This window comes from Nannobrachium achirus (genome assembly GCF_963921795.1).
Source record: "Nannobrachium achirus genome assembly, chromosome: 5".
Classification (NCBI taxonomy): Eukaryota; Metazoa; Chordata; class Actinopteri; order Myctophiformes; family Myctophidae; genus Nannobrachium; species Nannobrachium achirus.
The window spans coordinates 11307657-11335068 of NC_137814.1; the positions used below are offsets into that span (position 1 = coordinate 11307657).

Consider the following 27412-nt stretch of genomic DNA (forward strand, 5'->3'; position numbering starts at 1 on the left):
CCAAGACATGGCCCATATCTGTGTGGCTGGTTCAGATAGGGATCTCCATGTATGGGCATAAAAGATATGGTATGTTGTGATGTCATGGAAACCACTCTATCACAATCCCTTTTATGCCCATACATGGAGATCCCAGATGTCATCAATATTCCATATCTAACAGGACTTCATATGAGAATGCCCATATATGGAGGAAGACAGCCCATATCTGTGAGGCTGGTTCAGACCGGGATCTCCATGTATGGGCATAAAAGGGATGTACTATATACAGTACATGGATATCCATATATGGGTAACTGGTCCGATATACATCACTGGCCAGATGGCCAAGAATTGGTGCGAGGGCGAGGTCGCATGTCGCCCTGAGGCGTCGTACTACTGTATTATGTTTGTGGACATCTTGGTGTATGTTCATTGTGTGAGTGTCTTGTCAGCCTGTGTGGGCTGGGCATCTTGTGGTGCAGGACACTATAGTAATACATTCTATCCATCTACCTATCTATCTACAGCAGGGGTCTTCAACGTTTTCAGGCCGGGGACCCCCAAACTGATGGGGAGATGGAGCAGGGACCCCCTACCACCTCGTAGGGTGGGGGGGTCGGGGCTACGACATATCTTTTATTTTAAACATGTACAAGTTACAGTGAGCAGGGTGGGCCGTACCACAACCATTTCTAAACATACTACTTATTGGGAACAAATGTCAATAATATCAACAATATGTCAATTGCATAGTAATCATGTATTCAAGCTATTCAAAATGGATAGAATCATGATTTATTTTTTAACATACATGTGGAAAATGGCAAAAAAAAACAAAAAAAAACAAACAAAAAAAAACATTTTTTGAAAATTTTATTTTATTTTTTATTTTATTCTTTTAAGCAATAATTTCGCGGACCCCCTGCAGTACCTCCGCGGACCCCCTAGGGGTCGCGAACTCCCTGTTGAAGACCCCTGACTACAGTGATCTTTCAGCAAAGATGACGAGTCACACAGCAAAAGTGACACATTGTCAACTTCCAGCTGGTTCAACTTACCTTGGATCCCTTTTCACCTTGTCTTCCCTCCTGCCCTGCTTGTCCAACGGGGCCCTGAGAAGACAAAGACAACCGTCATCCAAATGTTAACCACGCCACTCTACCAGTCATTAGCAAACCAATGAGCCAATAATGTTTTCTGGATCAGGGCCCACTTGAACATCATCTCAAAAGCGTTCGAGGCCCACCAGTCGTCTAGTCACTCAACACGTCAACCATCTGGCGGCCCGTGTTATTTGTTATTTTTTCAGAGCATGTTTATTGTACTGATCAATCACTTGTGTTCTGGCTTGAATCAACAGAGCTAATTTGCTTATATTAATGTTATATTATCATATAATTATCATTAGAATGTAGTGTTTCATCAATCAAGATCCACTTGCTGAACTACAGTACTGTAATTAAATCCATGGACACCTTTAAGCAACTCAAAGTATGCTATGATGACCCACAACCCACATACTGTAGGTACATAGCCTCCTTTGTTTTTTTCTATACTCACTATTGCTATTATTTTGTATTTATTGCTGCTACCATTTTAATAAACAAACAAAATCTATCATTTTGCTCTTGCGTATTGTATATAAGACATAAGATAAATCTCGAAAATGACTAAATACATGACCAACCAAAGTGCAAGTGGGATTTGAAGTTCACATGGTGGATAAGAAAACAAATACGCCAAATTTAGCTGACAAGCAGTAATTGCGTGCGCGCATCATTGCTGAGCATTCAACAACAGCTGACTTCTTGAACAGCAGTAGAAAGTAAAAGGGGAGGGGAAGAGACAGGCGTTTGCAAAGTGCCCTACATGCCAAACTCACTGAGCCATGGCTAGAGACATGTCAGTGTGCTGCTTGTTTGGCTATTTATTTATTTACTTTGAACCAGAACAGCCTCTGGTAAAAGCCTTCTATGACTTTTAATGCCCCAATTGGCATTAGAAAACCATGAGCTAATGCACCCAACAAAAAGAGAGAGAGAGAGGTCGTCAATCTAGGTTACGTGCACTGATGTGTGTGTGCGCGCGTGTGTGTGTGTGTGCGCGTGTGTGTGTGTGTGTGCGTGCGTGCTCGCGCGTTTGTGTGGGTTGTTTTGAGCGAGTCAGTGTTGTGTCTAAGCATCTGGCACGCATCAGTAGTCAGTGTCACCAGTTTGGAAGTCAATTTGAAGAGAAGCCTGATGTATGCTTTGTTTGAAGCGATGCGTTGTGAGTGCGAGCGCTGTCGACCCGCTATTTTCAGCGTGTGACACGTTGTCCGACGAAGTACAGGTGTCCTTTTAGTAGAAATAACCGCGGCCCTGGATGGAGAAAATTCAGAAAATGTGCCATGATCTAAAGTCCATTACACGTGTGTGTGTGTGTGTGTGTGTGTGTGCGTGCGTGCGCGCGCGTGTGCGTTTGTGTGTGTGTGGAGAAAATTTCCAGTGATCTAAAGACCCATTAATATGGACATGGATAGAGCTGTGGTCTAATTTGCTCTGCAGTCTCTGTGACCTGAATGCTGGGAATACAAATTGTGCTCCTGGGAACAATGCTTACAAAACAGAACACTATAAATATATGATTGAAAGATCAAATCGTGTGTGTTTGTATTCGAGCCACAAAACTACCCGGCATGCAAATACTGTGCTTGCACCCGGCATGCTTCGATATTTATTTATTTGCTTCCTTCCTTCGTTTAGCCTATTAATTAGCCTATTCGTTGATATCTACCAACTAGGGCTGGACGATGTGACTTCAAATCAATGACACGATTATTTAAAACTTTTGCCTCGATTACGATTAATGAATGACATTTTTAATAGTGAAAATAGCATAATCTACAAGCTCACAAAGTGTTGTATGGTGGTGATTGGCAGTTTGTGAAATGTGCTTGAGTTGGAAGTGTTAAGCTACCAAGATGAGCCTTTTTAAAGTTTTTCAAAATAAGAATACTTTAGTGCCTTTCATCAATAAACTCCATGCCAAAGAGCACCTTCTTTCCAGGACTTTTACAACTTTGCACTATTTTTGTGACACTCTTAATTTCTTTCGTCTTTATTAAGGCAATAAACTCTGTTTCAGTTATTGATTTCTGGGCTGCAATTTGCATTCCCGCTCCCAAACAAGTCTGCTGAATCACTGTTAATTCCACTGACATGAATGACATTCTATCTGGCATCTACAGCACATTACTTTACATTAACCTGTTGGACAGAATATACTGTATGCAGTAACTTAGTTCTTGGCCGAACCAATAAGAATGTTAACTTTTATTGTGCATGAGACATATTAACACGCGCCAAATGAGCTGAGACGACGCTGAATTCTCGTCCGTGTTGTGCCAACCTTTCATTAGAGCGCATTGGTGTTGCGCTTTACTGCAAACCATTAAACATTACGATTGTAAATGGGAAGGATCATAAAGAACGCTTCGTTGGCGAAATGAAAAATAATCTCATCTCAAGTTCCGACGTTGGCAGAAATGGCCTCCGTTGCCAGCAACGAAACTGACAACTTCATTCCCTGACCTTTCGTAACTCATCTCTGATTCCACACCACTGCCAGTCAAACTCGCATACAGCCGGTCGATATTGTTTTAGTGAGCCGTCTCCATTTACAGAGGCCGTCCCGGTGTGGACAGATAGCCAGTCAAAGGAAATCATTTTTATCTGACATCTTTCGTGTTCATTCATGTGCAGATATAGCCAGACAAATCAAATGATGTACCACTACCGGTGGCTAAATGGCATACATATTTTACCGTTGATAGATTGTGTATTCCTCATTGCATCCACTGTTCATCCCAGGTTGTTCATTGATACTTTGTCTACGTTTATATTTATATCTGTTAGTAGCTCATACATTATGCAGTCCAATTTCAGATGGCAAACCAGACTTTGCATATCTTTTTATTTAGTATTTTGTATCTTATTTCTACTACAGTGCCATACTGTTTACTCCTTGTCTGTCTGTCTGTCTGTCAGTCTGGTAACTAGACATTACAGAAATGCCTTTGAGATACAAAAAAAGCCTCCTGGAAATACAAGTGGAAAGTGTCTCCAATGACATCAATAGTTGCCTCTCATTCATCACCTTGGACATGTACTCACCCGTTTGCCAGGAGGACCAGGCACTCCAGCCTCTCCGGATGGACCAGCGGGACCCTACAGCAGAGCAGTGACAACAATTACTCTCACTTCCAACTGACAACACAGAGCTTTGTTCTATTATGAGACAAACACACAGAAATGTAACTCTGAGAGTACAACTATAACCAAATGGACCTGTAAAGGTCTATGTGGTTGTATTTGTACACTCTTAGTTAGCTACGAATGGATATGTTAAAACCATTATTCTTACAAAAAACATTCAAACTATATATATATAAATATTTTTTGATGACGGTCAGTCAGTTATGGACTATATAAGTGCATTACTTCAGACATTTTAAATCTATGAGTCTTCGATATACATTTTTGATCTCTCATTCAGTAACTTGAATTCATGAATGAAACAATTTGAACCAATCTGTTTGGTAGAATATGTTAATCCGATAGAACTAGAAGTCCTGCAGTTGTTGGAGGTGGTCTCTTCCACTGAGACATACTGCCTGAAGCTCATATGCCTCTCTGATGGCCAAGCAGGGATTTCCTATTACATGACCCATACAAATGTGGTCTTTCGCGAGAGGTTCAAATCAAATCAAATTAACAGATTAAGGCTTTAACGGTAAACCCTTCATTGCTTGTCATTGATGTTGAGACAGTGAACCTCGTGTTGCATTCCAGATTTATTTGTACTCATTCAGTTGTTGTTGTTGTTGGAGAAAAGTCCTCTTGCGTAACCGTCTGAATAGAGAGCAAACTGACATGGGGGAGTTCAACGTTCAACCTATTCTGGGCCTTTTCTATGCAGGAATGATTCATCACAGGCGTGTTATGTGTTTATGCATTATGTATTGTATAATAATAACACTGCCACTTTGCCCGGGCCGCCCGTTTACAAGAATACACTCTGAGTCAACATGCCTTTCTTTTTTTCCCTCGACACAATCTGGGGAATCGATCCCGCGTGCTTATTATTGTGCCGAATTGAATCAACAACAGCTTATAGCGCGCATCATATAAATCTGTCTCGGAGGATGTTAAAAGGCGAAGGTGGGTGGGGACATAGGTTAAACAAGGCTTCTCCAGTTAAACGGGCTGCCTTCAGAGAAGCGATGTGGGGACGTTTCTCTATTTGTTCTGCTGACAGTTTCTCATGTACTCAGAGGATGAAAATGACAGAACACTCACAGGCGCACCGGCGTCTCCATCATCTCCTTTGTCTCCTGGTAGTCCATCAACGCCCTGAAGATAAATGCAGAGGGTACATTATTCCACCCCTGGACTCGCCTCAGTCAAAATGATTGATAGATAGGGAACACCGTGGATCCTTCACGCGTGACTCTGAGAGTGTACGCGCTTGAAACCAAACATGGGTTCACGAGTACACTCTTAGGAGTTCAATTAGCACTGAGGATTTAACAGTGTGATAGCGCTTTGGAGCAGTTTTGCTATCTGTGCAGTTCTTATTATGGGACCTTGTACGACTCAAGGTAAGGGCCGTGACCTTACCAGTCGAGAAACACTGTGTGCAAGGCTATACTGTGCTGAGCAAAAAGTACAAATACCAGAAGACGTCTTTACAGTGTATCTTTTCATTATTACCACTAACTTTACAGTCCAATTATAGACATTGTGTGTAGTGCATGCATAATCAGATCAATTTTCCATTTAGAAGTATAATAGTGCTGCTACAGTAGTATAGACCTCAACCTCTCTAGGAACTCAACGGGAAACATTCAGTTGGATTCATGTTCAAATATGAGCACTTACAGCGACACCGGCTTCACCAGGGGGTCCGGGGTCTCCAGGGAAGCCAACAGGGCCCTGCAGACAAAGAGAGTCAGTCCATCATTGATAAAGCGACAGTATTGATGTGCATACATTTAACCATGTGTATGTCATTATAGGCAAACCATGTTTAAATAGTCAAAATATCAGATCCACAAGGTCATAATATAATGCGTTGCATGGTGACACATTGACAGCTTGTAGTAGATCAGATAGTTTCATGTGACAAGTATATACCAGAGTAACAGGTCTTCTTAAATAGTTTACTGCTTAATTATGTGTGTGTGTGTGTGTGTGTGTGTGTGTGTGTGTGTGTGTGTGCGTGCGTGCGTGCGTGCGTGCGTGCGTGCGTGCGTGCGTGCGTGCGTGCGTACCTGTGTGTGTGTACCTGTGTGTGTGTGTGTGTGTGTGTGTGTGTGTGTGTGTGTGTGTGTGTGTGTGTGTGTGTGTGTGTGTGTGTGTGTGTGTGCGTGCGTGCATGCGTGCGTGTGTGTGTACTGTGTGGTATGAAGCAATACAACTGGTACTGGCGGAAGCCGTGGGTATGCAGGTTGAGCTGACATACAGGGTTACCCTTGGGACCGTCATCTCCGCCTGGTCCTCGTGCCCCGGCGGGACCGGCTAGTCCTGGCGGTCCCGACTCTCCCTTCTCTCCGTTCTCTCCTCTGGGGCCCTGAGGAAAGAGGTATCAACACCCATCAACTTCACCATCAGCAAGCAGGGGCGTCACAAGGGGGGGGGGGGGGGGGGAGTGGGACTGAGATACTAGGGCCCAAGGTGAAGGGGCCTTAATTATTTTATTCTTTAGCTATTGAAAAACAGCAGATATACAAGCTCGCACCGTGGCACCGAGTGCCACGCTGTGAGCTTGTAGATCTGCTATTTTTGAAAAGTCGTGAAAAGCTGTGCAAGTCTTTGAATATAATAAGCGAACATTTGTAACTAAAATTTTGCTTTTGGGGGGGTCCCTGGAACTAAATATTTTGAGATGGGGTTCCGTGGCCAAATACATATACGTTTGGGGTCCTTGACATGAAAAGGTTTGAGCACCACTGACATAGAAACATAAGCTTTTCAGAAAAAGAATTTGAAATATTCAAAGACTTGCTCAGATCTTCAAGATTTTTCTAAAATAGCAGATCTACAAGCTTGCAGCGCGGCAAGCTTGTATATCAATATTTTTCAATAGTTAAAGCACAAAATAATGCATTCCCAGTATAAATGGGTTAAACCCCCTCCCCCTATGAAGAACATTCATGGGGGGCCCGCAGTGAATCCTTGTACCCAGGGCCCAGAATTTGGTGCGACACCCCTGTCAGCATGTGTAGAAAAGTAAAACTAAAATCTGACAACAGTAAGAAATGTTTACGAGTTTGAGACTCTTACTTGCATCAAACTGTACCCAACTAAATTGTGTCCTCATGCAAGGTTCAAGGTCCAGAACAGGTTGTACTTTATTGTCTTGTGTAGGGACATAAGAGTAAAACTTGTGTTTTGTTTGGCTTCCTTCAGACAATGCCGTAGCATAGATAATAGTAATAACAACAACTAAATAAAATAGTCAAAAGATTTAAAGGAAAGAAAGAGTGCAAAAAAAGAGCCCAAATCATCATCATATGTAGAGGTGCAAATAATCTTGGTATATTGTTTACACCAACGGCATTACAATACATGCATATTCTCAGCGTTAGGTCGGTTCTTCAGCATTAGGTCGGTGCAGTACATGCATAAACGTGCAAGATAAGGACGTGACGCCCGTACAGTGCTCTACAGACGGAAGTGGAGAGAGGATTGTTATACAACCAGACGTCCCTCCCAGTCAAGCAATACGAACATTCTAAGACCATGTTCCAACTGTGTTTCTCCCATAAATCATAGCTAACTGTGCGATATTGCCAACTCTCGTGGTAACCAGGGAGCTTGTTAGCGATGCTTCTTGTTTTGTCCTGTATTTTATTTTTTATTTTATTCTCATCTGTGCTCTGAGGCCATGCCTCACAGCAGCAGCAGGCGCGTATAATCACAAGCCAAGTGCTTAAGAGACATCATTAGTCAGCCCATTACGGCAAGAACTATTTTTGTAAACGCTCTGCGTTTTCTATAGTGCCTTTAACCAAAGCCTTTTCCGCCTTCACAGCCGTGGAGGCAACCCATGTGTGGCAACAACCTTCATCGGGAGCGGTTAACGGTAGGGATGTCCCGATCAGATCGGGAGATCGGAAATCGGGGCCGATTTCAAAAGATCGTAATCGGGAGAGAAATATCGGGAAACACCTTGTCCTTATATATTTAAAAAATATATAAGCTGATGAGCTTTATTTTTTATTTGTTTTGATACAATGCTGCACTAAGTGAAAAAAGAAACATAAAAGCATTTTTTATTTTATTTTTCCTTAATGCATTGCCGAAAGATCGGATCGGGAAGGATCGGGATCGAATCGGGAGCAAAATATGTGATCGGGATTGGGATCGGGAGAAAGAAACGTGATCGGGACATCCCTAGTTAACGGTTCAGCGTCTTGCTCAGGGACACTTCTATCCGGGGATCGAACCGGCTGCTCCAGAGAGCCGCTGTTTTGTGGTCGATCGCGGCACATGGTAGCTCCTCTCCCCCTCTCCCCACAGACCTCGGTGGGACACAGTGTCTAATATGTCACTGTAAACAGAATGCACAGCGGCAGGCAGGCGGCCCTGTCAATACCATCTTAATGGACTCTGGCATGGGGAGCGGGGAGGGCCGAGGACTACAGTCCCATGCACTATAGCACTGGTGTCGTGTATATCAGTGGTTCTCAACCTGGTCGGGACCCCCAGAGGGGTCCCCAAATTATTTTGGGGGGTCTCCAGATGATTACCTTAATGTGCAACATTGTTTTCTCACTCAACAGTATACAAACCAACATAAAGTTTAAGTGTATAGAGGGTATCTGCACATTTCTAAAGTGACAATTGAAGGACTTTTTAATACATCTAAAACGACAAATTAAACATGGGCCAAATTGTCAAATATTAGAGGCAGAAATTGTGAAAATAGCCGATCTACATGTTCACAACACCTCGCAACGCGAGGCGTTGTGAACATGAAGATCTGCTATTTTCACAATAGAACCGTGTTATACAAAATGTAATGTCTCAACTCTTAGTGCTCGTCAGGGTGGGGGGTCCCCAGTTAAAATATGATTCTTTTGGGGGTCACGGCCTGAAAAGGTTGAGGACCACTGGTGTATATAACAGTGGGTCGGGAGCCATTTGTGGGTCACAGACCGGCACTATTAGCACGCTACTGTAGCATGAACTTCTACTGTATTGGCCATGGCTGCCTGTCACCATCCACTACGGCTTAGACCACAGATAAATGACACAGCTGTCGTTTTGGGGAGAATCAGGGCTTGGTTTTCTGCTTTGGCAAATGAAAGAGAGTTGTATGGAAATGTAACCTATTGTAAACTTGATATTACATGACATTACAATTGTGAAGCAAAAGACGATTGATCAAACATAAAGCGATGGTGTGGCGTTCTATTGCACCCGGCTGCGTTGTGATGGAGTATGAACTGTATCGTAGAAACAGGCTGATGCAGTACATATGACACAGGATATTCTTAGTTACGTGCCAAAAAAAGCTGATGTACAAGCTCACTACACACGTACAGCAGCACGCATCACAATGCGCTATGAGCTTGTAGATGTAGGCTATTTTCTGTACACGACGCGACACACAACCAAGTATAAATCAGTATAATGGTATGCTAAGGCATATACCGGTAGATGTTGTACTTTATTGCACGGAACGTGTTTGACTGTGAACATTACGACTCACTCCAGCGCTGGAGGCTAGCTCAGTACAGTAGGTTAGACTGATGACACGTCCACGCTAGAAGTGTCCAAATACGGCTGAGCTAATTATCTCGCTGAAAAGGCCCCAGGCTGTTAGCATGAGACTACCCATCACCTTCATACAGACGCTGAAACAGCCAGGGGTTTGAACAAACCCCCGCCCCCATGACAAATAATAAACACAGCTTAATTAGCTGCACTCAGCGCTATTCAAAGGCAGATTAGTAAAACACTCACAATAACGCTCAGAGGAATAGTTCAGTTCACACATGGAAAATGACTGAGCGCCCCTGTTGGGATAATGCCGAACATGACTCGGAATGAATGGCGTGCGTGGGTGATGTGTGCTTTTCTGCCAGGCAGTTTGTTTATAAGTACGAGAGTTGTAAAGCTTCTCCTTTTTCCGAGTTGTTTTCAAAGGGCTTGTTTTGTTGTGCTGTGTGTTCAGACGGCGAGAGGCAATGCTTACTTACTTACAAAGCAATGTAAGTCAATAAAAAGTTACAGTCAGTTATCATACGACGAGTATAAATCACGGTTTTAATAGCACACTTACTCCGGTTCCGGGCTCGCCCATTGGTCCAGGGTTGCCAGCCTCGCCATTCTCTCCCTGTGGTTGCATGGAGAGAGCATGAGTTATGATCACACACACACACACACACATACAGTACACACACGTGCATGCGCGCGAGTAGGGCTGTCACAATTATTACATAATCGTCTAATCGTGATTATTTGACATAATCGTGATTATTTTTCATAATCGTCATAATCGTTTCCATGTCAAAAATAGTGGAAATAGCAGATCTACAAGCTCACAACGCGTCGCATCGCGACGCGTTGTGAGCTTGTAGATCGGCTATTTCCACTATCAATGTTCTTTTTTAAGTATAAAGTTGTCAAATATGTCAGTAATTTCTTTGTATATTTAGGTTATGTGTCATATCTACCATATGCAACTTCAAAGCCTAAAAGCCAAACAGAAATGTAATTATCAACGACAAAAACACAATTAAATCGCTAATCGCCAATTATTTGAATGACAATTAATCGTCATGTAAAATGTCATATCGTGACAGCCCTACGCGCGAGTTATTATCCGAGAACATGGTTCAATACTTGTATCTTAACATTGTGCTACCATGGAATGTATTCATTATTAGGGCTGTTTGTTCCCATATTCGTACAGTATGGAAACATCAGCAACCAAATCAACATTTAAATGTTGATCAAATAAGTATAATACAAACACACTGTATAGTTATACAATACAGAATAAGAAAATTCATATAATAAATTTGATACAATGACCTGTCTAAATTCGTATAGTATAGAACTACTACTGTGTATGTTCTCAGTCAACTGAAAAGGACAACTGTTTGGTCCTGCCCCACTGTCTTTTATCTCCTTATACTGTGCTTAAACTTAAATCTTTGTTATTTCCCTCTGGCACTGCACCCAGGACCTTCTATCATGTCTTAATGTACTTGATATATCATCTTGTTCCTGTACATGCCTTCAAGCTTTGTCTGTTCCGCACCCAAAGTGCTAGAACAAAAGTAATTTGTCACTCTTCCCAGAAGCTATTGTTGTCCATTTCTTCCTATATTTGTTTCTTCATGTAATTATTGGCGCAAATTGTCAAGAATAATGAATATAGCAAATCTACAAGCTCAGAACGTCTCGTTGGGAGCTTGTAGACCGTCTATTGTTGTGCCATGTTGCGAGTGACATCTTTAGAATTCAGATTTGAATCACATTTCAAAACACTTCCAAATTTGGCTATCAAAAATCTGTTCCATGTTTGTTTGTTTGCTCTTCAGACTTCATAAAAGCAACCTGATTGTCTAATCTATGCACAAAAAATAAATCTGTTTTGGGCAGCCAATCTGAACATACCTTAGATCAGAGGCAGTATGGCCATGTTCTAAGAAGTGACTTAGCTGGAGGCTTTTCTGTGTTCTATGAAAAATGCTGGTAATGCTGCTTGTATGTGGACAACCTACTGTGGTCCTGGCTTCTTAAGCTCTACTTCAACGTGTGTGCACTGCTCTAACAGCACTAATACATATTTTGTAGCATTCAAGGAGCTTCCTACTTCAATATACAGTATATTTGTCATTATGTTGGGGGCCAGTTTGGAAGCCCTTCCCCCACATTTTCTTTTGTGGTTACCTAATGTAAAAAGTGAAAAAGCTTTTTATTTGGTGACTCCTGCAAATGTGCTCAAAGACCCATGTGCTTCTGACCATGCCTTTGAGAGGGTGGACCTTTCCTGCACATGTTCTACTCTGGGTAGAGTTCATGTTCTATTAACTCCAGTCCATGTTCTACTAGGGACAGTCCATGTTCTACTAGGGACAGTCCATGTTCTACTAGGGACAGTCCATGTTCTACTAGGGACAGTCCATGTTCTACTAGGGACAGTCCATGTTCTACTAGGGACAGTCCATGTTCTACTAGGGACAGTCCATGTTCTACTATGGACAGTCCATATGTTCCATGCTACCCTGAAACCAACACAGTGTTCCCGCTCTGATCAAACGTATCGTGTATTCATGACATGTCTTCTTACCTTCTCTCCATTGCCTCCCGGAGAACCAACACCACCGGGGGGTCCTTGTGCACCCTGTGTATGAAACCCAGTCAAACAGGCCACAAGTCAGACATTCAAAGCATACATAATAACCTTAGTAACTAGTAACTAAAACCTTTTATTATTACAAATGTGCAGTACATCATACACATGACACTTAAGTTTAAATTTACAAAGGGACGCTGAGTAGTCAGTAAAGTTGGGAGTGTGGATTGTGTTGCATATCAAACAGTGCTAATTTCGTCTACTAAAAGTATGACGAAAAATGTTTCACTGACAAAAACTAGATAAAAACTAAATAAAAACTAAGCTATGATGACTATAATGATGAAAGTATACAGAAAATGTTGTCAACAAATTAAAACTAGACAATAATGTTAGGGAGAGACTAGCGGGGAACAGATCCAGTAGAAGTAAGACAATGACACAAGTCATGTTATGGGTGTCGCGCGTCCAGAAAATAACCAATCTACAAGCTGACAACGTGTCGCGCTGCGACAGCTTGTAGGTCTGCTACTTTCGGCACGTAATTATACACTTTAGTCTACCAAAATCTTAAGATGTTTAGTCAACTAAGACGAGACTAAAAGTAAAACATTTCAGATGACTAAAATGGATTGTCATTCAAACGACTGTGACCAAAAACCACATCAAAGTCCTCTGTCAAAAATCAACATAATATCAAAGCGAATGAGCACTTACGTCAGCTCCGCTGGAGCCCTGAGGGCCTCTGGGGCCTGGTGGACCAGGAGGACCCTGTCAATGAAGAGACGGGGCTTTAATGTCAGCGTCACGATGGTCAGAATAAAAGCATGGGAGTGTTTTTGGAAATAATTCACTTTTCAGCCTGCATTACGTTTCCTTCCCTTCCCTGAACATTCTTGACTGTGTGAATTGGCAATATAATCCATTAATGATCTCTTTTAATAATCTCTTTTAAACTTGTGTAACCTGCTTTTATGAACCCACAGACTGCAGCGTGGGAAATTCAACTAGAGCTGCCAAGGAGGGATTTTAATCCAGACATCTGCTGTCACTTTGAAGATTATACCAAATAAAATATGTGTCTGAATAACGACAGTGCCTCCGTAGAGCTAAATAAAAAAAAACTAACTACCTGCTGTTGATGAAACACGCCTCCACCATAAGTTAAAATGCATGCTGTTATTGGCCTCTGGCTGGTGTCAATTTCCCACCCTGATGACTTTTGTACGTTTTCCAAAAGTTTCAAAAATTGTCAACAATATTCAAAATGTCTTCAAAAATATCTAAAAATAGCTTTTTTGTTTTTTGTTTTTTTACATTTGTGAAGAAAGAAGGGCAGCTACTTCTGTGACACCTGATCAAGTTGTGTTCCCAACTCACCATGGGGCCTACGTCACCGTTCTCTCCCTTCTCGCCTGGTGGGCCGGGCAGCCCCTGAGGAGGAGGAGGAGGAGGGGAGGGGGGTCGAGAGAGAGAGAGAGAGAGAGAGAGAGACAGAGAGAGAGAGAGAGAGAGAGAGAGAGAGAGAGAGAGAGAGAGCGCCCGTTAGAGCTCAGCAAACAACACAAAGTGGTAATCGCAGGCAACACATCAAAACTGCACATTAGAGGTGAACCCGCTGTGCCATAAATAACACCTCCGCCGCACGCGGCCGCGCGCTAACAATGGCCGCTGCCGCTCGGGGAGAATATGAGTGGCAGAGTGGAGGGGTCGGTGGGGGGCTTATAGTACGGAACGCATCATGGAGGAGAGAATCCATTTATGCCGGATGGGAGGGGAACCTGTCTGCGTAAACACACTATTAGTCAAAACGAACACCTTCTGTAATTAAAAGGGAGGCGGAGGGGGGAGGCGAGGTGTAATCAGACTATGTAAATTACAGTGGCGGGGGGCTCCATCCATCTACGTCGGCGGTACGGTGAGAAACAATGTGAGGGAGAGGGGAGGGGGAGGGGGTGGGGGCGTCACGGCAAGGGTGCACTTTTTTGGGGGCACGCAGTCGCGCGTGTGTCTGAAATACGGTGTGTGTGTGTGTGTCTGAAATACGGTGTGTGTGTGTGTGTCTGAAATACGGTGTGTGTGTGTGTGTGTGTGTGTCTGAAATACGGTGTGTGTGTGCGTGTCTGAAATACGGTGTGTGTGTGTGTGTCTGAAATACGGTGTGTGTGTGTGTGTGTGTGTGTCTGAAATACGGTGTGTGTGTGTGTGTGTGTGTCTGAAATACAGTGTGTGTGTGTGTGTGTGTCTGAAATACGGTGTGTGTGTGTGTGTCTGAAATACGGTGTGTGTGTGTGTGTGTGTGTGTCTGAAATACGGTGTGTGTGTGTGTGTGTGTGTGTCTGAAATACAGTGTGTGTGTGTGTGTGTGTCTGAAATACGGTGTGTGTGTCTGAAACCCGTGTTCTTCCTGAACACCAAAGCCCGATTTGTCAAGCACCAAGAATGGCAGAACTACCGGTACGACGTGTTCACAACTCGTCAGAACAATGGCGAGGTGTTAGCTTGTAGATCTGCTATTATTTCCGGGCACACATTGCCGCCGTACGACTAGGGCTGTCACGATTATGACATTTTACACGACGATGAATTTTCTCTCAAATAATTGCGATTAACGATTTAATTGTGTTTTTGTCGTTTGGCTTGTAGGCTTTGAAGTTGCACATGGCAGATATGACACATAACCTTAAATATACAATGAAATTACTGACATATTTGACAACTTTATACTTAAAAAAGAACATTGATAGTGGAAATAGCAGATCTACAAGCTTGCTTGTAGATCTGCTATTTCCACTACTTTTGACTTTCTTAAAAATATAAGAACATTTTTCAACATGGAAACGATTATGACGATTATGAAAAATAATGACGATTATGTCAAATAATCACGATTAGACGATTATGTAATAATTGTGACAGCCCTACGTACGACTGATTATCTTTTAAGCATTCAGTGTATGCACCCGTAGTACACACACATACACACATAGACACAATACAATCAGAAAGCACTCACGTTGTTGTGGCTTATTGTGTAGCAGCATAACTGCGGTTGTTATTGGTGGGGTTACTGGCGCTCCACGAGGCTCAGTGTAATCAATGGGTGGGCATAAGACACCACCAGGGTGTGATAAGTTATGGTGAAACCAAAAGGACAGGGAGATCAGTCACGCTGGTTGTATATGAGCAGTTTCTGCCATTTTCTTGATTTACTATTGTGTCTAGGATGGGCGAGAGGGCTAATTTATAAATAAGAAATGAGCGAGCCAGGCAGGCGCGCAATAACAAAGTGCGTTGGTTCGTGTGAAGGGGGGGGAAAAATAAATTGACCATCAAATCAATGTACAGTATGTGTATGAACGATGAAGGCAGGCTCGGCGGGGCTGGTGTTGATGTTATCTTGTTGAACACGAGAACAGACAGGAAAAGATCATACATCTGCTGGAGGAAACATGGGCTTCTAACATACACGCACGTGTGTATAAACGCATGCACGTATGTACTGGTACCGGTATGTATACTATGTATGTGTGAGTGTGTGGAGTGTGCGCAGATGCAATAATGCAATTGACATGATATAAAAAAAATTGCAGGATTGCACAAACACTCATGCACGCGCAGCTGCGCGTGCACACACACACACACGCTATTTTCAAACATTTTATACTTTTACTTTTGGTGCTCTAAGTACATGATGTTGATACCAATACTTTTGTACTTTTACTCAAGCACATTTTGAAATACAGACTTTTACTTGTAACAGAGTGTTTCTACATTGCAGTATTAAATACTTGTACTAAAACATTTGAGTACTTTTTCCACCACTGCCCCCCCCCCCCACCACACACACACACCCTCCTCCGAGGGGCCCTCTCCTCTGGCATTTAAATGAAAGGCATTAGAGCCGAGCGGATCGATAAATGTTTGCTTATGCCTCGGCACTTCCCCGCACCAGCCCGGAGCCCCCGCGCCGCGCCGCACCGCTGCAATCAAATCTGATATTTACCCTCCTCCGTGTCCATACTTTGACCTCTTAATGTGAACAACTCACCCCTCCCATGCATGTATACCACTGCACAGGGACCCCTGTCCAACCTGTCGGAAGGGCTTTCAAATCAGAGCTGCTCCTCCCTGCCGGCCCGCTCGGTCAAAAATCATTAATGCCACAGATAATTGCATTGAAGAGCTGAGCTCGCACAGGCCGCTGCCATCTATTGAAGGGCAGTTCGACCACACATAATTAAAAGACTGGAGACGGAGTGCATTATGCCCAATTAAAAGTCAATTGCACTTAATAACAATGTTATCTGGCCTCATTGACCACCGGGGGGCTTAGCTCTAATTCCGTCCTCTCCGAGTCGCCGGATAATTGACTGCGGGACATTTTCAAAAGTGCGTGTCGGCTTCTGTATTCACTGCCACCAAAGCAAGTTTCTTCAATTTGAGCTCGTTTAGTTAAATTAGCTTTGTCCTCAGCTTCTGCTCTGCACCAACTGGGGGTTGCGACAGTAGAGTGACTCTGTGGCAGGCTCGGGGTTATCGGCGCATTAAGAATACAATGCAAGAAGGTGTGTGTGTGTTTGTCTGAAAAACGAGAACGTCACCTAAACACTCCTCCGCTGTGTCTTTTCTAGTGAACGTGTACGTTTTTGTGAAGTAATTAAAAAAAGCAGTGTGTGGGAACTTTTCTTTGAATGAGCTACAGCAGTGGTTCTCAACCTTTTCAGGCCACGACACCCGAAATAATCATGTTTTAACTGGGGGACCCCCCCACCCTGACAAGCACCAAGAGTTGAGGCATTACATTTTGTATGACACGGTTCCATTGTGAAATAATATTTGACAATTTATATGAACAATGTTTAAACTGTCATTTTAGAGGTATTAAGACGTCCTCAAATTATCACTTTAGAATTGTGCAGATACCCTCTATACACTTTTTGTTTACAACGTTGCACATTAAGCTAATCATCTGGAGACCCCCCAAAAATGATTTGGTCCCGACCCACAGGTTGAGAACCACTGAGCAACAGTACCGGGAACTTGGCTATACCGGGCGGCGAGACTTTTCGGCAAGCCTTATTTACGGATCCCAGTGGACTTCTGGGCAGAGCCGCGAGGCGTTCTAGTCTGAATGGAGGGGGGAGGTGAGGTGAGGTGAGGAGAGGACGTGTGCCAGTGGCATCACTCCTGGCAGCCGCAGTGTTTTGACCCCTGCGGTGAAACGCCAACAGGAAACTCGGGTCTTGGAGGGATATGCCGAGAAGCAGCTTCCTAATTACGTTGCCGGAGGGGCTATAAATAAATAAAATACATTTAAAAAGAAAAAAAAAAAAAAACACGCGACAACCCTGACAGCATATCACCACCACGACAGCGTGTCTCTTATCCAGGGTCTGTGGGGGTGGGGATGGGGGTGGGGAGGGGGCTTCACCGCATGATCGTGATAAAGTGTGAGTGTTAGACCCGCGGTGGATTTCCTACCATTAACGGCGCTGGCAAAATGCCGACATGCAAAAGCACCAGCATTGGATTTGGATTTTATTTTATTATTTCTTTTTACACGTCTGTGCTGGGAGAGAGTAGCTGAAGGGGGGGGAGGAGGGGTACGTATTATTAACATTATACACCCCGGGGCGATCTGAGCTTTATTCACAAAAAGACTGCTCTGAATATAATAACCTGAGTGAGTTATGCTCTTTAATGTACGACGATGATGGTGAAGGAGAGATCTTACACTGTAAAGCCAGGCTAATGGGAGGAGTAGATGAAAGGACGGGGGGGACGGGGGGGACGGGGGGGGGACTTTGACAGTCGGGAAGCAACACGCACGTCTAGGGCTGTGTTTAACGTGATCCGATTGCAGAGTGTTGAGAAAAGCCAGAAATAGACAGAGGGAGAGAGAGAGAGATAGAGAGAGTGTGCACGTAGGTGCATACATAGGTGCGTGTGTGTGTGTGTGTGTGTGTGTGTGTGTGTGTGTGTGTGTGTGTGTGTGTGTGTGTGTGTGTGTGTGTGTGTGTGTGTGTGTGTGTGTGTGTGTGTGTGTGTGTGTGTGTGTGTGTGCGCGCGCGCGTGTGCGTGTGTGTGTGTGTGTAGCAGCATCTCACCTGCAGTCCGATGGGTCCTGGCAGGCCAGGGAAGCCTCGCGAGCCCTCGTCTCCCTTCTGGCCGAACATGCCCTGCTGACCCCTGGGTCCTGACTCACCATCACTGCCCTGTGAGAGAGAGAGAGAGGTCAAAGGTCATCCAACAGCTCGCTGCAGCTCCTACCTCAACTGAACATATACAGTACCGTAGCTGCAAGCATGAAATCACAAGCCCATATATATATATACTGTATGTACAGTAAGTAGATGTGGATCGGGCCAATAGGCTATATGCACAGCAGCCATATTGAAGAGAGGTTGGGTCTCTTCTCACTTCCTTCAAAGGTGTTACCAATGATACTAATGAAGGCTCTGTTCCGTTTCATTCAGTATGGATGGGACGATAATCGCTATTTTTTTCGTTTGAAAATCGTTTATCATGATAACAAAACACTCCCGTACCATTTAAAACCTCTATAATTGGTAAAACGGACCTGCAAATAACGTACTTGATACAGTCTTTTTCGCTCTCTACCAAATCTCTTTGCCAAAAGATTGCCGAGCTTGTAGATCTCTTATTTTTTGGCAGGATAATGGATCTTGGGGATAATTTGATTATAGCGATAATATCGCAAATCGCAATTATTTTGGTCACACCATGAGATTTTCATATGGTCCCATCCCTGACGCCCAGCATTATGATCTTGTCTCGTGTTTGTTTTGTGTCCGTGTCACAAACCAGGGGTCCCAAAACATGGCATCGGCGGTATCGAGTATCGAGTACGCTGCTACAGGGAACGTGGCGGGTGAGGGGAGGGGTGGACAGGATGGGAAATTCGCTGACTGTATATCGTCGTTGTCGGGCAGAAACCTCGTATCTCCAAGTTTCGCAAAGTAAAGCCCTGCTTCACCATACAAGGCCGTCGCACAAAAGTAGTGAAAACAGCAGATCTACAAGCACACAACGCCTCGCGGTGCGAGGTGTTGTGTGCTTGTAGATCGGCTGTTTTCGCTATTTTAAATCGTTTTTAAAATGATAAATACAAAACGAACGGTTTTGGAGATACAAGGTTTCTACCCGCGTCAACGACGATCTGGTGTTGCTCACAACAACAGAGGTGCATAAGACTACGGGGTGACAGGTGGGGGGAGAGGAGAGGAGAGGAGAGGAGAGGAGAGGAGAGGAGAGGAGAGGAGAGGAGAGGAGAGGAGGCCATAGAATGACATACTGGGGGAGTTCTCAGGTTCAAACTCATGTCTGCACTTGAAAGAGCACCAGGAGATCTTGCCAAACAGGGACATTTTTTTGTCAGCCCCTCTAGTGTAGCAGAGAGACTACTGCTCTGTGTCTGGGAGTTGGCAGGATTGAGGAAAGATATTTTTAAAATGGCTCTGGTTTATTAATAAAAGCTCTGGGAGCTTGGGGACACATATCCGATACACTTTTGTTTCTAACACAAATCAAAATATCTCAAAACCTAAATGTCAATTCTAGATTTTCGTTAGCTTGTTGTGATGTTAGCCATGTGACCTGTTACATGTCAAGAATTAACGGTTTTGTAAGGTTAATACACACATAAAGTGCGATAACCGGTATTTACTGTATACAAATACTATACTGTAAAATCTCTCATGTACTTTCATCTGGAATGGTAATTTAACATCATACAGGTATTTTTTGCAGTCAAAAAACTAAATTATCAAGGCAGTTGAAAGCAGGGGTTACTCACAGCTGGACCGGGAGCTCCGAGTGGGCCCTGAAGACCAGCTGGACCTGGAGGTCCCTGTAAACATGGAGGACAGGGACATATTCACAGTTAGAAACAAGGAAGCTCAGAAAGTTTGGAGATGTATTTCTGATGTGCTGTAGTCATCTGTCACGGACAACAAATGTATCTCATAAAACTCCTGAGGCATACGGCGCGTGATTTATTCTGGTTTTAAGGAGATTCATACAATGGATTGGAATGGTACTTGACAAAGAGAATATTTAACTCTGTGTCCTCAGGCCTATCTGTCTCCAAAACAGATAAAACATTTAAATGCATTTCTTTGTGTTTTTGGTGATCCATAAAAGTATAGCACGGAGGCTTCCATTCATAACAACAATGTGCGTCTGTGTCAAACATGGACAAGCAAGTAATCAATCCTTGGGGGTGTCACTTATGCGTTTGCCAATGCGGAATCATTCTGAACTCCATGGATTGCACGGTATCCACACAGTACATATCAACAATATTAATATTAATATTCTATATATCTCTGCTGTCGGTCAGAAATCCAAAATGTAAAATTAAAAAAAAAAGAAAAAAAAATAAAAACATCCTGAAAAATGTTGTTAGCTGGGTTCTGCCGGACAGCAACAATATTCTAATTTTCTTCAATGTGCCACTAGCAAATAACAACCTGTTTATTCTAAGTTTATTGTTATCAGGTGAAAGTTCAAGTTATGGAGTTGAGAAGAGTGCATGTTCCAATGAATCATTCATAATATACAAGTTATGATAATAATAAGAACCCTTATGAACTTGCCATCAAAGAAAAAAGAGGAAAAAAAACAAAACACATACTTGTTCACCCTTGTCTGCTTTGCTTCCCTTCTGTCCAGGTTCACCGACCTCACCCTGCCCAGCAACACAAACACAACAGTTCACATCTCAAACCACTAAACATTTTAAAACAAACAAACAAATCTAAGAAATTCCATAAATAAAAATATAATAATAATTATAAGAGGTAGTGAAAATAGCCGATCTACAAGCTCACAACGCAGCGCAAAGCGACACGTTGTGTGCTTGTAGATCTGCTATTTTCACTAGTATGGGTCCCGGGCAAACGTCTAATTTTTCTTTTAGAGCTCGAGCTAAAAGGTTTGGGAACCACTGTCTTGAACAACCCCAACCGAGGTTTAGTCCTTAGATGTCACCTTGGCGGTCATGATTGTCTCAGTAAATATTATTCTTGGGAGGAGTCTAATCTGATTGGCCCAAAATGATCTTGGGCAAAGTGTTTGCAATTAATTGATTGTGTGGCTCCTTGTGTAACTTTGGCTCCGTAGCTGATGACATGATTTGATGAGGAGACACGACCCGATTGAGTTGGAACACATGACAAAATATGCTCCAAAGATGCTAATCCCTGTTCGAGTGCGTTAGCTGTGGACAAAGTGTTTTGAAAGTCTAGGAATAAAGACAATGCCTGCGTAACAGCTACATGAAATCATTGCCTTTTTTGTTGATCTAATTTGCATTCTTGGGGTTTGTCCTGTAAGTGGAAAGTGTGACATGTTGTAGAATGGAAGAGGTGCAGAGAAATCCCGATGATCAAAGTAATGGAATGAATTAAGGATAAAGAATACAGAATTATTTTTCAGGAGGTGCTAATTACAGAGATGCCAATAGAACACTGATGAGTGCCTCTCTAGCAGGCAAGTCGCTCCAATGTTTGATTACACTTCCAATAAATTAAAACGGGTTCACTAATTGCCTCTTGAGGTAAAATAATGAATTTTCTAGATAGAATAAACCACAGGATTCTGGTTAAAGGGTAGACACAGCCAAGGAAATGATCTACTACTCTACCTTGTCACCGTCCTCTCCGGGTGGGCCTTGAGGGCCCGCTGGACCGGGTAAACCAACAGGGCCTTGGATGCCATCTCGACCAGCAGGACCCATGGGACCTTTCTCTCCCTAAACGAAGACACAACCATTGTTATCATCTTTGGCCAATATAAGCCTATGGCAATTTCTATCTCAAGGCACGAAAGAATGAAGAAAGAGACGAGAAAGACTGAAGGCAATAAAGAGAGAGAGAGAGAGAGAGAGAGAGAGAGAGAGAGAGAGAGAGAGAGAGAGAGAGGGAATTGGTGAGAGACAGAGACAGAGAGCTTGATCTAGACTTTCAGTATGAGTACAGACCGTGAAAGCGCGGCCTCGCGATCCTTCTGGCTTTTTGGGTTTTAAGTGGGAGGTGTCAGAAAAGTTACCACAGGGATAACTGGCTAATTTTATTGTTTAAAGTAATTTTAACCTGAGTCAATTTCAATGTGGATTAAAGGCTATTAATATTGTATAACTGCCTTTTTGGGTTACATTAATGTCTTCACATCTGACATCACCCATTTAGACCTGAGGCCGATTCTAAAAACGGCTTGTACATTTTCTGAAAAACAGTTGCCTTTCAGGATTCAAAAATAGCAACAAGTTGCAGGTGGACAAGCTCAGATCGAGCTTGTGGATCTGCTACTTTTGATGCGTTTGTGCGACTCGTATGACTAGTATGATCAAGTCGGGCATTCATTTAGGAAAAACACAAGAAGTTAAAATATGGAGATAAAAGGTTTCTGCCTGACAACAACGATATATACTGTAGCAACAGCTAATGTTCCCGTCTTGAAAGGTATATATAGGTGTTCCAGCGGGTCTTAATGAAGAGAGTATACTCACAGGTCCTCCTTTCTCCCCCGCGGGGCCGGGGCCGCCCTGGGGTCCGTTGCGTCCTGTCTGGCCGATAGGACCACCGGGGCCAGCGGGACCTCTCTCTCCGGTAGAACCCTGTTATGCAGGAACAAAGAAGCATCAGAACATGGTCTTCATGCAGCCAGTGTTTAGGATATCAAATCTGAAGACTGATAAACAGTAAGGGCGAGTGCCAGGGCTGGCAAAACATGACTTACTTTGAACCTTAGAATCCGGGACGTGTTTTAACAAATACATTTTTTATTTTAACCAAGCTGTATGGTAGACTATGTTAATACACTATTAGGATCGTCCTTTAAGTTTTTTTAGGGTTTGCTTGATCGAACCCTACAACCCCACCCCACACTCAGCTAACACAGGGAAGTTAACAGAACCCTCGTAAAAAACCCCAGGATCCACTCGTCCTAGACTAATGCTGCATTCACACTACAGATATATAGTTGAACGTTTAGCTTGGTAATTCAATGTAATCTCAATGGAAACCAGCTTTAAAGCTTTCAAAGCTTTGTTCTTTGTGTGTCCTGTATCTTTAAAGCTGGTTTCCATTGAGATTACATTGAATTACCAAGCAAAACGTTCAACTATATATCTGTAGTGTGAATGCAGCATTAGACCCCGTTGCAACTGCAGACTCTCTCCCTAGCTTCCACTGTGGTCTGAAGACTCACCTCTTCAGACTCCACCTTAGCCCACAGCACTTACTGTACCATAGCACTTGCCTACCCTCAATGACCATACATGTATAGCACTTTTCATGTTTTTTTTTTTTTTTATCAAGATTTTTCTTATTTCTTTTTTTTTCTTCTTTTTACTGAATAGGTGCTTGGTCTACCTACGAGCACTTTTTCTATGCATTTGTTGTATTAATGTTGATGTATTGATGATAACACCTTACTTATTGTAAGTAACACCTTACTTATTGTAAGTAACACCTTACTTATTGTAAATCACTCTGGATTAAGAGCGTCTGATAAATGCCTAAATTGTAAAATGTAAGGCACAGTGTTTGGAGGTGGTCTCCCTACTCCAGACGCTGGTATGCCTACTCCTTGACAAGTAGTACTGCCTGAAGCTCATAGCGCAATAACTCCCCAGGCAAAACAAAGATGCCTTATCTAAAATCTGGTCTCTCAGCACGATCCTGGTTAGGAGGGCATGAAAGTTATGGATCGTAGCTTCAAAATGAAGATTCAGCAAAAGTGCAATAAAGATCGTTTTCTCACACTAGCTTTATTTGAACTTCATTTCTTTTCTGTGTATTTCAACCATGTCGCGACCTCATTCCCACGCTGACAAAAACTTTCGTTCACGATTCAAAGCGTGAGCTCGGCTAGCCGGTCAGATTCTTTCAATTTGCAGTCAGCCGATCAGGCATTATGGGCTCCTTTGTCATTCTATCGAGCGCTGAGTGCTGGCACGAAGTGACGTGCTTTGAGCTTGTACATCTGCTATCTGCTAAAATCGAACACAGATGCTTTCCCCGTTTTCTTAACCACCACCACCAGTGTCTGGGGGGTTCCTAATCGCCACAACTTTACTTAACTTTATTATTTTAATAAATGTGTTTTTCGCTTCAACTTGATCTCTCTACATTCTACTAACAGATTAGTCTAAAACTTAAATGGAAACCAGTGGGAGCTGTGACTGTGAGTGAAAGCAGCCTCCTGTCCACCCCGTGATTCAGGTGCTGGTGTGAGCTGAGCTGCCACCTGCTCTGTTTCTGGACAAACAACATGTCCCGTCACACACGCAAGCCCACATATGCACCCACGGTTACTCTGACTCGGTACTCAATACCCCCTGGAACATGCACAAACTCTCTCTCTGTCTCTCTCCCTCCCTCTGGATCATGTTGGTTAGATCGTACGACATCTACTCTAAATTAACTGGCCTGGTGGTCACTGATGCATGGGGGATGCTTTAAAACACACACACACACGCACACACACGCACGCACGCACGCACGCACGCACGCACGCACGCACGCACGCACGCACGCACGCACGCACGCACGCACGCACGCACGCACGCACGCACGCACGCACACACACACACACACACACACACACACACACACACACACACACACACACACACACACACACACAAACACACACACACACACACACTTTCACTAGCTCCTCTCCTCTTTTCTGTCTTTCCCTCATCCTCTCTCTCTCTCATACTGTGCTCCCCCACACACACACACAAACCAGAGAGTGCAGTCACTGGGCAGGGAAATCAATGGAGTAAAATATCACATCTCTAGTGTGTGGGGCCATTGTACTTAGTCACGCCACCCTCTCTCTCGATGCGGTTATCGTACCCTGTGGAGAAAGTCCATCATGCAACATGCAAGCCAATAGTACCGCTTCAGCGTACAACTGTACCTCGTTTTATGAAGATAACAAGAACACTAAGCAGACTAACACTATCCCTTTTACAAATACAAAGAGTGTGAGGTCGGGGGGTTCAATCCCCCAAAAACCCAAAGACTATAAGAATTGGACCCACATGCTTCCCTGCTTGGCACTCATTACCAAGTGTTTGATTGGGGTTAAGTCCATCTGACATACTAGTGTCATGTCCAGGGATGTACTGTACTTGTACAGTCATATTTTACCCATCTGAAAAGTTTTAGTTTTAGTCTAATTTTAGTCGACTACATATTGCAAGAATTTTGGCGACTAAATCTACAGTTGATTTTGACACCAAAAATGCACTTGGTTGCAAGCTGAAAATAGATCTGCTAGATCTGCTATTGTCAGAGGGCAACACCGGAGCACAACCAAACATAAAATGACAGCAGATTGACAAAATTGTCAATATATTTAGTCATAGTTTTAGTCGTCATACAGTAGCTTCGTTTTTATTTAGTTTTCATCAGTGAAAAAAGGTAGTCGACGAACATTTCTCGTCATCGTTTTAGTCGGCGAAATGAACACTGAACAAGTCTCCTCATGCTACAGAAACAGGAGGTACTGTAGGCTCCTGCCCCATGAGCCACATGGCTCTGGAACTGTTGGTTTGCAAGGCTACTTACGGTAGTTATGTTTATAAAGACAAGACAATAACACAACTACAGTATCTCATACATAAAGACAGGACAGTAACATAGTAACATGGTGAATAGAAGATGTACTGTAACATTACACATCCTAGAACTAAATCAGCTTTCTCCATAAAGGGCCGTCAACTTGGGAACACATTAACAACGGCAATCAAATTCATTCCATTTTTACAACAAAGGTTACGTGCCTGGCAGAAGGCAAGCCAGAGGCGTACCTATTTTTATTTTTTTTAATCTAAAAGTATTGTGCTGCTAATTGTTTTTAATTGCCACATCACAACACAACCGATGCATTTTGGTATGCAAATGTTATTGTGCTTCCACATCATGTGGTGCATTGTGATTTAATGATGATGAAACCTGTATGATTTAATGACTGCATGTAAAGTCCAACTAGGGAGTTATGAACTCTCTGTGCAGCTGTGTAATTGTCATGCTGTATGGGAACTTAAAAATTGCATCATCCCTATCAAATAAAATTCAAAATAATAATGTGCGCAGCGAATGATTGCTCCCATTCAAAAACAAGAACCCCCCCAACCGCTTCACCACAGCCACCCACCAGCACCCTCTCTTTCATTATGCGTGCCCTGCATATCTGCCGTTTTATCTAATCTGGCTCTGGTGAAAGGGGGGGGGCGGCAGGCAGAGGCAGTTATCGGAAGCCAGCGCTTATCGCTTGAACAAAATGTCAGACTCTTCAAAGCCGCCTGTCAGTTAGTCAAGCAGCCAGCCAGCCGCTCTCTGTGCCGATCTGCACAGAGAGATGGAGGAGCCACTTCCACACATCAGTGGCCAGGACGCTCAAAAAGACGGAAGAGAGAGAGAGAGAGAGAGAGAGAGAGAGAGAGAGAGAGAGAGAGAGAGAGAGAAATCGTCCCACTTCTTTGTGGATTACTCTGCTGTGCAACGCTTTTCTTTTCTTTTTTTAAAGCCACTCAGTTTACAGCAGAAGAGTTAAGCCCGGGTCATACTCGGGTCATGCTCTGTCGTATGGCGGTTTTTCATATCAAGGACCCCCAAAATTATATGTATTTGGCCGCAGACCCCCATCCCAAAATATTTCGTCCCAGGGACCCCCAGAAGCAAAGATTTGAGTTCAACATGTATGTAGCTATTCAAAGATTAGCTCAAATTTTCTGCAATTTAAAGAAAATAAAGTTCATAGCGCGGCACAAAGTGACGTGCTCTGAGCTTGTATATCTGCTCATTTTGAATAGCTAAAGTAAATGCTTTCCCGGTCTTAATGGGCCATGGGAGGATAATTGTGATTGATATGGATGAAATTAAATAACGGGATGAAATACCAATATAAATGCCAATATGCAATAATGCGATCAACCTGCTTATCCTTCAAGGCACAGAATCAAACGCTGATAACTTTTTTTTTGGGTCCAAACTCTGACAGGTGACAGCATTTCTGAATCTGCATGATG

The 27412-nt window shown here is 43.2% G+C and overlaps 1 protein-coding gene across 1 annotated transcript in view; it reads right to left on the reverse strand.

Moving 5' to 3' along the window:
- The window catches only part of LOC308284804 (collagen alpha-1(XI) chain-like), a gene marked incomplete at both ends in the record, with an annotated part of 150054 nt that overhangs the window by 13752 nt on the left and 108890 nt on the right, over positions 1 to 27412 (reverse strand). Inside the window, 14 exons of the mRNA XM_080725531.1 lie at positions 1041 to 1094; positions 4137 to 4190; positions 5322 to 5375; positions 5904 to 5957; positions 6487 to 6594; positions 10315 to 10368; positions 12334 to 12387; positions 13057 to 13110; positions 13720 to 13773; positions 18450 to 18557; positions 20159 to 20212; positions 20999 to 21052; positions 22010 to 22117; positions 22874 to 22981. Of these exons, the coding sequence (XP_080581657.1) occupies positions 1041 to 1094; positions 4137 to 4190; positions 5322 to 5375; positions 5904 to 5957; positions 6487 to 6594; positions 10315 to 10368; positions 12334 to 12387; positions 13057 to 13110; positions 13720 to 13773; positions 18450 to 18557; positions 20159 to 20212; positions 20999 to 21052; positions 22010 to 22117; positions 22874 to 22981 (972 nt within the window). The remainder of the gene's footprint in view (positions 1 to 1040; positions 1095 to 4136; positions 4191 to 5321; positions 5376 to 5903; positions 5958 to 6486; positions 6595 to 10314; positions 10369 to 12333; positions 12388 to 13056; positions 13111 to 13719; positions 13774 to 18449; positions 18558 to 20158; positions 20213 to 20998; positions 21053 to 22009; positions 22118 to 22873; positions 22982 to 27412) is intronic.